This window comes from Periplaneta americana, chromosome 16 (assembly GCF_040183065.1).
Source record: "Periplaneta americana isolate PAMFEO1 chromosome 16, P.americana_PAMFEO1_priV1, whole genome shotgun sequence".
NCBI lineage: Eukaryota > Metazoa > Arthropoda > Insecta > Blattodea > Blattidae > Periplaneta > Periplaneta americana.
In genome coordinates, this window is record NC_091132.1 from 158,756,729 (window position 1) to 158,769,259 (window position 12,531).

A 12,531-nucleotide genomic window follows, 5' to 3' on the forward strand; every position below is an offset into this window, starting at 1 on the left:
GTGCGTTCGTTATGTAAATTCTCTGCTAAATTTGTATCTTCCTACATTAGAAGAAAATATCTGGCAATAAATTACTAAAATCCCACCTGAGGAGGTTCTAAGCATTAACAAGAAATTCCCTATGCACATGCCACGCATATATATATACCAACGAGAGGCATCATTTTTTAGGTTCATTTCCCATTATTATTTCAAAATACAAAATCATTTTATCCTTTCAGAAAATATATAAATACTAAATAAAAATACTAGGTTTACAAGAGGAGACCATTTCCACAACAAGAAGCCACGATCAGAAGGCATCTAACTAAAAATGTCTCACTGTATTTCCGTATCAAAACTCTCAATTCTCCAAACAAAATTTACACACAAAAAGATATATTTTAACTCTGGTTTACGTGTAAAGAAAAATACCCTTTTCGCTTATCCTTACATGTGACACATTCCATAGTCTACACATTTCAAAGGACTTTCTCAAGTGGAAGGACACTTGTTTCTCCACACAATTCATTACTCACAAACCACAGTTAACTAGTCTCTCACCTGAAAGTAAAATGGCTGCAGAGTTTCAGCAGAAGAGAATTTGGAAATCCTTTCACTAACAGGCCATTTGAACGGTCTCCTGCTTGTACCTACATGGACATTATAGAGATGTTCTGCTTGAGAAAAACACTGTCCACACACGTCGCATTTGAATGAACTTAGTCTTTGTGAATTCTTGAATGTTCATTTAAGTGCCTCAATTTGGAGTAAGAATTTCCACAAATCTCACATTTGAACGGCATTTCGCAAATATGATTGCTTAAATCTGACGAATCTAAGAAAAACTTTCCACACACCACGCATTTCAATGCCCTTTCGTCTGGATGCATGCGTGCATGTTTGTTTAAAATTTCCGAAGATGTGAAACACTTTCCACATACCTTGCATTTGAATGACTTTTCTGCAGTGTGATTGCGTACATGTCTGTATAAATTTGAGGAATCTGTGAAACATTTTCCACATACCTCGCACTTGAATGGCCTTTCGCCTGTGTGAATGCGTACATGTTTCTTCATGTATCCCAACTCTGAGAAAGACTTCCCACACACCTCACATTTGAAAGGCCTCTGGCCGGTGTGAATACCGACATGCCTGCTTAAAGTTGCCGAATCAACGAAACACTTTTCACACACTTCACATTTGAATGGAAATTCGCCTGTGTGCATGCGTGCATGTCTACTTACACCTGACAAGGAAGAGAAACACTTTCCACAAACTTTGCATGTGAATGGCTTTTCGCCGCTGTGAGTGCGTACATGACTTTTTAACGTTGATGATGCAGAGAAACACTTTCCACACACTTCGCATTTGAATGGTCTTTCGCCGCTGTGTGTGCGTACATGACTGTATAACGTTGAATGTAAAGAGAAACCCCTTCCACATACTTCGCATTTGAATGGCCTTTGGTCGCTATGAGTGCGTACATGACTGTATAAAGTTTTTGGTGTATAGAAGCACTTTCCACATAACTCACATTTGAATGACCTTTCGCGCTTGTGTATTGCTACATGTTCCTTTAAGTTCCCAGACTGTGAGAAACCTTTGCCACACACTTCGCATTTGAATGGTCTCTCGCCGGTGTGTATACGTTTATGTCCGTGCAAATTTCCCCGATCTGCGAAACACTTTCCACATGCCTCGCATTTGAATGGCCGTTCGCCCGTGTGTATGCGTACATGTCTGCGTAAGTCCCTCGCTGTAGAGAAACCCTTCTCACACACTTCGCATTTGAATGGTCTTTCGCCTGTGTGTATACGTGTATGTTCGTTAAAATTTCCCGGATCCGAAAAACACTTCCCGCACACCTCGCATTTGAATGGCCGTTCGCCCGTGTGTATGCGTCCATGTCTGCTTAAATCCGCGTATGATGAGAAACATTTCCCACAGACATCGCATTTGAAAGACTTTTTTCTTGTGTGTATGCGTTTATGAAGTTTCATAGACTGCTGCGTTACAAAAACCTCGCTGCATATATTACACTTCACAGAATCACGGCTTACGTCTCTCACGTTTGAACAGTCTGCTCCATTGCTACCAACCTGTGTCAATTTCGCTTTGTCAGGATCAATGCTGGCAAGTTCTTGTGACAGATTATTAACATTATCCACAATACTGAAAAGAAAAAAATATATATATCGGTGTCCAATAGATTCAATGTGGTGATATTAAAATATATTAATCATTACATTATATATCAGATAACAGCACAGGCAAATGCACTTTTTGTTGGCGTATTCGTTTTAAGAACTATTTGGGTTATACGGCGATCTGCTTTAGAAAATGACATTTCACAGGCTGTACCTCGCTATTTCTAAGACATTCCTCAATTTAAATAATGATCTAATACAGTACAATATATTTAAAAGCTGATTTGTTACATTATCCGCAATAATATCTAAATTCTTGTTATGGCTTTAATAGACTGCATAAATAGGGATATCATCGTCATTGCAAGTTGCAAATCGGAGATTGTTCTGTTTTCTAGTTTGTTTTCAGCCTACATACAAATTAGAAAAAAAATGGTGAAAGTGTTTACATAGTACCAAATACTCTATAACAGGCCTGCACAAGGTTTGCCCTCTACGAGCCGGCTCACAGCTCATGAGCGGAATGCAGATATTAGCTGTGCTCTGTATAAGAGTGAACTGGAAGAAGGGGTGATCTCGTACAAAATGTACACAAAAGAAAGTAGTACTATCAGTGTTCATGAAATGAATTCCCGTTCAGTGTTTGCAAAACTATCTTGGACTATTATTTTACAGAAATTCTATAGCTACTTAAATGTACAATATCATTTTGTTATATTTTTATTTATCAGTACATTAAGTTGATTATAGAAAACAGTTGCTCACAAATATAAATGCTAAGCCAAACATAGCAATCATTTTCACAGCCAGTCTGTGTAGTCGTGGTTATTATTGTTAATGTTTAGTCTTGTAAAACTCAACCAGGCTAGTAGTATTATTTAAACGATCTTTAGCTCTTAGGTCACATTGAAGATCAATAATTTCCAGCTGTAAATCGTTAAATGTTAAATGTTACGTTCCGTCTTTTAGATTCCTCCATACTGTACTGTAGCAGTAGGTAAGCAACGTGAAACAGTTACTGAGAATAGGCCTACACACTGCACTCAACTACTAGTAGATAGCTGAGTGGTCGTTTCCCTCTCCTCTACCTATAGCAAGTCTATGTCATTCTGACGTATCTTCCTCTCCGTTTCGGCAAGCGGTAAACACTGCTCTCCCGCTCCGAAGGAGCGCGCACGCTCGTTGAGCGCTGTTTGTGCAGGCCTGCTCTATAACAATAATACTGGAAAGCTTGTCTGTTTAGCATTGCAAGCGGCGGCGAAAAGTGACTGTGCTGCTATCTAGTGGCTTGGATTGTTTATACACTCCTTGCGGCGTGCTAGGTTACGTGAGGAAAAACAGAGAGGGGTTCATTTGATGTCAATAAAAAATGCAAATCAATAGTTTTATTTAGAATCAAAGGTTCACAACATTTTAAGTGAATAAGAAGTTATAAGCTATTGGAATAGAAATTAAATGAGACAATTCCCGTATTTTCAAATGATTTAGTTGTGCATGACTTTAGAAACTTTCATACATCACGTATTTCGTTCCTTGGCTAATGGTTATCAATTTTATTTTTGATGTAACAATTTATTAGCACATTGAAATGTTTGTCAGTGAAGATACTGGCACAGTCGCTGCTTTAGGGATGAAGCCTGTATTTTGTATTTTATTTTTTACATCAAGCAGATGTAATTTTAAAATGTCTCCAGGCATGGTATCTTGTGATAGAAAATAAATTATACGTAGTATGCTTTAAAAGTTTGCACATTCCTCGAATAATGAAAACCAGTGCTTGATTTGCAAATGGTACTTCTGAAATTTTTACATCGGTTGAAGTTTGTTGATTAGGCGTATCTATACCTAATTCAACGAATCTCTGAAAGTGTCTGTTTTAGCATTATAAGTTGTTTTCCTTCAAAGATCTTTTATCTTCAACAATAATAGTTACAATTTTTTCACTCAGTGGTAGAATATAGGATTTTATTTTTAATAATTAATTGTAGAATGGTACGATTTATACTGGGTCTATACCAAATTTGTGAAGTCAATTTTTGAGAGATCTGTTGGTAAACATAATTTAATTCTTAGAAATCTTTAGCCTTGAGGTGAACATTAATGGAATGTTGCGGCAAAACTTTTATCGTAACTGGAATATCGTTTCCTCATTTCCTTCTTTTTAAGCACACTTGTGACTAATGAATTCATCATCTTGAATAATTTTAATTAAATCGGCATTTGGACGTGCTGTGTTCAGAGCTGTCATTTCCACTTGAGCCAGTTTTTATTTTTTTTAGGATTTCTTGCATCGTTAAAAAATGATCTTAATTTAGTGAAATATTAATAATGGCTTTAAAATGTAGGACTAGGTAAATTATTTGTCCATATAACTACCTGAATCACTTATTATGAAAAAACATGAGTCCACTTACTTTACAAAATCATCAATACACATTTTTGATACGCATCTCAAGACACACTATTTGGATTAAAAAAAGTAAAGACTTTCAATTTTTATACGGAGAAACTATAAAGAAATTGTGTTTTATAAGACCAATTTAAAGTAGATTTATGCAGTTTAGTAACTGTTTCAGCTAACACAGAGAATATGCAATTGCTAATGCACTATCTACTTATACGATGGAGGAGTATGGTCTGTTGTTTCTGTCTAATATAAGAAAACCCGTAGCTTCCTCGATGCAAGATCTAATATGTTTATTTGGAACATTCGCGATTCTTTCATTGTGCTTTGATTTTGACTCATATTTTCGGAAGAAAGAGCTGTTAAATTCAGTGGAGGAAAATCTATCATCTTCACTCTCTTATTAAAAACAGAGTATTAAAAATTAACACACCTCCTACGACTGATTTGAAACTTCGGTATACTTTTCCAATTTATTACACTCTATTTTTACTTATTCCTAATGTTTCGAATTATGGTTATTGAAGTCCGATAATCAAAAGTGATCTGAAAATATTTTGTCATTTTTGTACATAATATATTCTATCTCTCTAATTTTAAACGTTTCGTCTAGAACTGTTGACAGCGTTTTCAGTTAGTGCTCGCATTTTGCTTATGATATTGTTTGTGTTTTGTTTTTTAAAAAGGTTTAGATAAGGACGCAAATAACGATAGTGGCTGACGAGCACTATTAAACCTCATTAATTAACGTCTGTCTATATAAGCTTGGCACACATAAAAGACAAAAGCAAATAACGGTAGTACCGGTAATAATAATAATAATAATAATAATAATAATAATAATAATAATAAAATCATCATCATCATCATCATCACCTTATAACAGAAAAGTAATATTCTACTAGTGTTTACACGAATACTCCCAATCTCTATCTTTCGGAAATATGAAGAAAGATCTAACATATTTTGCTAGGCATAGTTTTTACAAAACATAGAACAAACATTATCACATTTAACTGACATTGGATAGGCTAGAACTATAACGAGAATAATCCTTAGGACATTATGTGTTTGTTGAAGAACAAAGCTCATATCGCAGTTCAATGCACCATTCGTCGCTGCTTACAATCCCTGGCGCTAGATAGCACTGGTGAGTCATTCGCCACATTTACTGTGAACTTTCCGGTATTATCATTGTAGAGTATTTGGTAGTACTTACTTACAAATGGCTTTTAAGGAACCCGAAGGTTCATTGCCACCCTCACATAAGCCTGCCATCGGCCCCTATCTTTTCCAAGATTAATCCAGTCTCTATTACCATATCCCACCTCCCTCAAATCAATTTTTTTATTATCTCCCATCTACGACTCGGCGTCACCGAAGGTCCTTTCACTCTGGTCTCCCAACTAAGACTCTATATGCATTTCTGGATTCGCCCGTAAGTGCTATATACCATGCCCATCTCAAACATCTGGATTTAAGGGATTCTCAAGATATTCGTTTCATAGGTAATTTGTCCTCTGAAATACCTTCAACTTCAACATGTTTATGCATATTTTTTATTTTATTTCATTTTTTTATTTTAAAATTAATTGATTGTTTCTTGTTCCTAATTATATCAGGTGAAGAATACGATGTGTGCAGTTTTGTGTTGTGTAACTGTCTCCATTCTCATCTAACTTTATCCCTCTTACCCACAAATATTTTCCTAAGAACCTTATTCTCAAACAACCTTAATCTCTGTTCGTCTCTCAAAGTGAGAGTTCAACTTTCACAACCATAAAGAACAACAGTTCATATACCTGTTTTGTAAATTCTAACTTTCAGATTTTTTGATAGGAGACTGGAAGATAAAAGCTTTTCAACCGAATAATAACAGGCATTTCCCACATTTATTCTGTGTCTAATTCCCCATCGAGTTTCATTCCTATTTGTTACTGTTGCTCCCAGGTATTTGAATTTTTCCATCTCTTCAAAAGATATATTTCCAGAAAAGAACACTGGAATAGATCACTAAAGTGGTAAGGATGAAAGCAGATACCACAGAACTAGTCAAAAGATCAAGTAAGCCAGGTACATAGAAATTAAAGATGTTAATTCTAACGAACAAATTGAAAGAGATGAGACAAATCTCTAAGAAAATTGGAGATGGAACATTCATTATACTGTACATATTGCAACATGTGAATAATAGTGCAACTCCGAAAATACTAGCTAAAAAAACTCCTACTTGATATTTTCTTTTATAAAGTGCTAAAGTAAAGATATATATACCAGTATATACGCAGATAATGGAGAAAAAATGGGAGTATAAGGTTACAGTGCATCAGTTATTCATGGATTTCAAAAAGGCATATGCCTCCGTTAAGAGAGAAGTTATATATAATATTCTTATTGAATTTGGTATTCCCAAGAAACTAGTTCGATTAATTAAAATGTGTCTCAGTGAAACATATAGCAGAGTCCGTATAGGACAGTTTCTGTCAGATGTGTTTCTAATTCACCGTGGGCTAAAGCAAGGAGATGCACTATCACCTTTACTTTTTAACTTTGTTCTAGAGTATGCCATTAGGAAAGTCCAAGATAACAGTGAGGGTTTGCAATTGAACGGGTTACATCAGCTGTTTGTCTATGCATATGACGTGAATATGTTCGGAGAAATTCCACAAACGATTAGGGAAAATACAGGATTTTTACTTCAAACAAGTAAAACAATAGGTTTGGAAGTAAATCCCGAAAAGGCAAAGTATTTGATTATGTCGCGTGATGAGAACATTGTACGAAATGGAAATATAAAAATTGGAAATATATCCTTTGGAGAGGTGGAAAAAATCAAATACCTGGGACCAACAGTAACAAATATAAATAACACTCGGGAGGAAATTAAACACAAAATAAATATGGGAAATGCCTGTTATTACAATTTGGTTGAGAAACTTTTATCATCCAGTCTGCTGTCAAAAATCTGAAAGTTAGAGTTTATAAAACAGTTACATTACTGTTTGTCTTTATGGTTCTGAAACTTTTCTCACTTTGAGAGAGGAACATACGTTAAGGGTGTTTGAGAATAAGGTGCTTAGGAAAATATTTGAGGCTAAGAGGGATGAAGTTACAGGAGAATGGAGAAAGTTACACAACACAGAACTCCACGCATTGTATTCTTCACCTGGCATAATTAGGAACATTAAATCCAGATGTTTGAGATGGGCGTGGCATGTAGCACGTATGGGCGAAACCACAAATGCAAATAGACTGTTGGTTGGGAGGCCAGAGGGAAAAAGACCTTTGGGGAGGCCAAGACGTAGATGGGAAGATAATATTAAAATGGATTTGAGGGAAGTGGGATATAATGTTAGAGACTGGCTTAATCTTGCTCAGGATAGGGACCGATGGTGGGCTAATGTGAGGGCGGCAATGAACCTCCGGGTTCCTAAAAGCCAGTAAGTAAGTAAGTAAGAAAGTAAGTCAGCAAAATCATAGGGATCAATCCAAGTAATTGTGGTAAGTGGTCACATCTTAAGCTACATTCAACTATCCCCTTGTAACCATTCCACCCTACAATGAGTTACAACAAATCTCAGAGGATAAATCTTATGTCTCAGAGAGCACAAAGTAATGAAGTTGGGGACAATAATAGCGATTTTCAAACAACTCCAAATAATGAACGCCTAGATTGGATTGAGTTAAGTGATCTGATTTTGGATCTAAATCTGTCCAAGAAGTCTTCAGATTTGCCTGCCTGCAGACTAAAGGAAAAGAATATTTCCGCCTAGAACAAAAATTACAATTTATTGAAGGAGGGAAAGAATTTGCTGCCATTTTCCACTGAAGACTCCCTAGCATTCTGCAAAATCAATCATCGACGACGTTCTGACGAAAATGGGTGACTCAGAAAATACCGAAAGTGAATGACGTCTTTCATAGACAGTTCAAAGCGTACTTTCCAATGTCATCACTGACATGAGCACAGTGGCACCGACAACAAGAATAAATATTTGAAGCAGAACAATATGCGTAATTTCGTTACCCACGATCATTCGAGTAGACTACATTCGTTGCCTTTCGTCACCAATTTCTTAAATTAGTCACTTTTTAATACTTTTATTACCAGACTATTTAAGGCTCCTTTGAAAAATGGGAATATTGTGCTGGATGCACTTAGACTTGGCATCATACAAAGCTATTAAAATAGTCCAGTGTATAAAGTGAATATTAGCTATATTATATCGATAATAGATGCTGGGTAACCTTGGACAATGGCTAGTGTGGTAAAAGGATCGAACACCTACAATGTGATCCAAGCAGAAGAGACAATCCTGCTTGCAGTGGTTAATAAAGAACCAGGTTATGGATGAAATCTTAATAGCAGTCCCATCACTCCTTAGTTCCTCATGCAAACAATATACGAGATCACGAAAGAAAGGAGGAAATATGGCAAGAAACAGAAATTTTTAGAGTTTTAAAATTAATTGAACAACATCGAAATGAATGGAAAATAGTTTCAAATAGAATGGACTATGGAAACTTTCCCAAACAGAATTGGAGTTAGCTTGAAGAGGGGCATATAGCAGAATACGCAGTTTGTGGGAAATTTAATTTTAAAGTTTCGAAGAGTGCAACGGTATGTAAAACAAGCTACAAACCAACATAGTTAATCTTTTACAGTACTCGAAAATTGTTCACTTCCTTCACAATTTCTTTTTGCAACAAATGTCTATATAACTCAATTATATCAACATATTTATTGCTGTATTATATGCCCTTCTGCGACCTTGCAGTTTCAAAAACAATATTACTGAGAAATGTGGAGCAACCAGTAAGAATAGTGCAATTAGTTCCATCTGGAGGCACATCTGTAATACATTTTCTAAGTCTTAATGAAAAATTTACTGTTTTTTTTTTCTAAGAATGAGAGTGAAATAAGATGAGAGGCTGTTATTAAAATAATTATGCATGTCAAGAAAGAAAGTGAATTGTAGGAGTGGTTGATATGTAGGCCTACTTCCTGCAATGGCATATGATAACATAATCTATCATAACTGAACAATGATTAAAACAGACACATTTTCCCATGATGAATAAAAACCCAAGAACGCTAAAGGAATTAACACAGTTTTTAGGTGAAGGACAGAAAAAAATATAAGACGCTAATGAAATGAGGATACAAGGGAACATCCGCTTTATGTATTTGACTTAGTTACATACCATTTTTCATTCTACATGGGCAAAAAATAAATATTGTAATTAGAGACCATAATAAAGAAAGGTACCAAATAAGTGAAAATTGAATGAAAGTGAAACTGATACAAATAGAAAGAAAATATACAATTATACTCCTGGTGAATACAGACGAAATAATAGCACATAGCACAGAACCAGTCAGAAAATCAAGTAGGATAGGTAATTAGAAATTAAAGCTGTTCATTCTAACGAACAATTTGAAGGAGATGAGGCAAATCTCTAAGAAAATTGGAGATGGAACTTTCATTCTACATGTGAACAACAGTACAACTCCGAAAATACTAGCTAAAAACACTCCTGCTTGATATATTCTTTCATGAAGTGCTAAAATAAAGATATATAAAATTAATTTTGATACTGTCTATCGCATAATTTCAAATAGCAAAGTTGCCAACATTTCTTAGGGATATAGTGATATTGATTATTGCATTATGTAGCCTTATAATAAAAATTAAAAGGCTCGTGGCAACATTCGCAGTGATCAACTTGCGCACCACGAAAAGCACTGAACTAGCACAATTCACAGGGATTGGAGGTGCATATAAAGTGTTATCACTCAAAGTAGTGACATGTGATCACACCCTAAAAGACATCACGGTTCTGAAAGGACAGCAGAAACATAAATAAAGCAAGATATTATATGACAGTGATAATTTTAGTAAATCTTATGCCATTTCCGTATCAAAATATGTTGAGGTGTCAATATGCATAACCACATAAATATATTAGAAACAAAACCGTACAGTACATTATAAAATTTGTCCTACATAATCATTAAATGAAGCTATGAAAGACTGGAAGAAGCATAATTAGCACGACATACCTCTCAGAGAACACTTCATCCACGTCTGAAGATACTTCCACTTTCTGTTCCTGCTGAACACTGCCCACATCGAAAAAATCTTCCTGGAAAAGTAAGTGAAAAATAAAGAGAGCTTTAGTTGCCCAGATATAGTGAAAAGTTACAATGAAATTCCTTTCCTAGGAAGGATAAGTTTTTCCATGCTTTCGAGGTTATTGTCTGTTGCCTACGAGAAACATATGTACCTGAATTACAAGTTATTTCAAATCTAAAATGGAAGTAGTTTAAGTTGAGGTAATATCGAAAAAACGAAAACAATTAATAGTATACTAAATTAATTAATGCCTCTAATATAATTCAAAATCCACTGTCAGTATATCTGTAGACTGATAATGAACCACTTACATCAACTTCAGACTTCAGCACAGGAGAGCTGATACCCACTGGAGTGTCTTCAACTTCACACTTCACCGCAGCAAAGGTAAAAGGAACTGGTGTGTCTTCAACATTTATGTTTGATGAGAGGTCATAGCTGTCGTCAACGCATTCTGTTTTTATGTCCCCCACTTGCAGAATCGATAAATTTCTTTCCTAAAGAACATAAAGGAAACACAAGAAATAACTTCATTGAACTGTTGTAAACTTCACTTCATGTATATTAGCCATCAATCTGGTACTGCTTGGATGTGTTATGCTACCGATTTCTGAAGACAATTGAAGGCAGAATGCGAACGAAACCTTAAGGAACACAAGCAACAATAGCCCATAACAATAACAAGTATTCGTTGTGAAATTAAGTTACAGAATATATGATTAGAGTTTGATTTATATCCTAGACCAAGTGCGAGAGTCTTTTCGAGTGGGACATTTTATAGGACATTTTACTATTTAGGGCACTGTAAAGCAGAATTATAGAACACCTACCAATATACTTACTTACTTACAAATTGCTTTTAAGCAACACGCAGGTTCACTACCGCCCTCACATAAGCCTGCCACCAATCCCTATCCTGCGCAAGATTAATCCAGTCTCTATCATCATATCCCACCTCCCTCAAATCCATTTTAATATTATCTTCCCACCTATGTCTCGGCCTCCCCAAAGGTGTTTTTCCCTCCGGTCTCCCAACTAACACTCTATATGCTTTTATGAATTCGCCCTACGTGCTGCATGCCCTGCCCATCTCAAAAGTCTGGATTTAATGTTCCCAATTATGTCAGGTGAAGAATACAGTCCATGCAGTTCTGCGCTGTGTAACTTTCTCCATTCTCCTCTTAGCCCCAGATATTATCCAAAGAACATTATTCTCAAACACCCATAATTTCTGTTCCTCTCTCAAAGTAAGTTTCACAACCATACAGAACGACCCGTAACGTAACTGTTTTATAAATTCTAACTTTCAGATTTTTTGACAGCACACTAAATGACAAAAGCTTCTCAACCGAATAATAACAAGGCATTTCCCATATTTATTGTGCGTTTAATTGCCTCCCAATTTGTTACTGTTGCTCCAAGATATTTTAATTTTTCCACCTCTTTCAAGGATAATTTTCAATTTTTTATGTTTCCATTTGGTACGAGTACAATATTCTGGTCACGAGACATAATCATATACTTTGTCTTTTTCGGGATTTATTTCCAACCTATCGCTTTATTTGTTTCAAGTAAAATTTTCGTGTGTTCCCTAATTGTTTGTGGATTTTCTCCTAACATATTCACATCATTCGCATAGACAAGAAGCTAATGTAACCCATTCAATTCCAAACCCTGTCTGTTATCCTGAACTTTCCTAATGCCATATACTAGAGTAAAGTTAAAAAGTAAAGGTGATAGTGCATCTCCTTGGTTTAGCCCGCAGTGAATTTGAAAAGAATCAGATAGAAATTGGCCTATACGGACTCTGCTGTAAGTTTCACTGAGACACAATTAATCAAACCAATTTCTTTGGAATACC

General features: G+C 35.6%; 1 protein-coding gene across 2 annotated transcripts in view; it reads right to left on the bottom strand.

Moving 5' to 3' along the window:
* Positions 1-304: 304 nt before the first annotated feature.
* LOC138691577 (zinc finger protein 678-like) overlaps positions 305-12,531 on the bottom strand; it is a 33,604-nt gene continuing 21,377 nt past the window's right edge. For both annotated transcript variants that reach the window (XM_069813679.1, XM_069813678.1), the window contains exons 3-5: positions 10,982-11,167; positions 10,598-10,680; positions 305-2,154 (exon numbers count right to left, since the gene is read on the bottom strand). In XM_069813679.1, the coding sequence (XP_069669780.1) occupies positions 702-2,154; positions 10,598-10,680; positions 10,982-11,167 (1,722 nt within the window). In that variant the 3' untranslated portion in view covers positions 305-701. The remainder of the gene's footprint in view (positions 2,155-10,597; positions 10,681-10,981; positions 11,168-12,531) is intronic.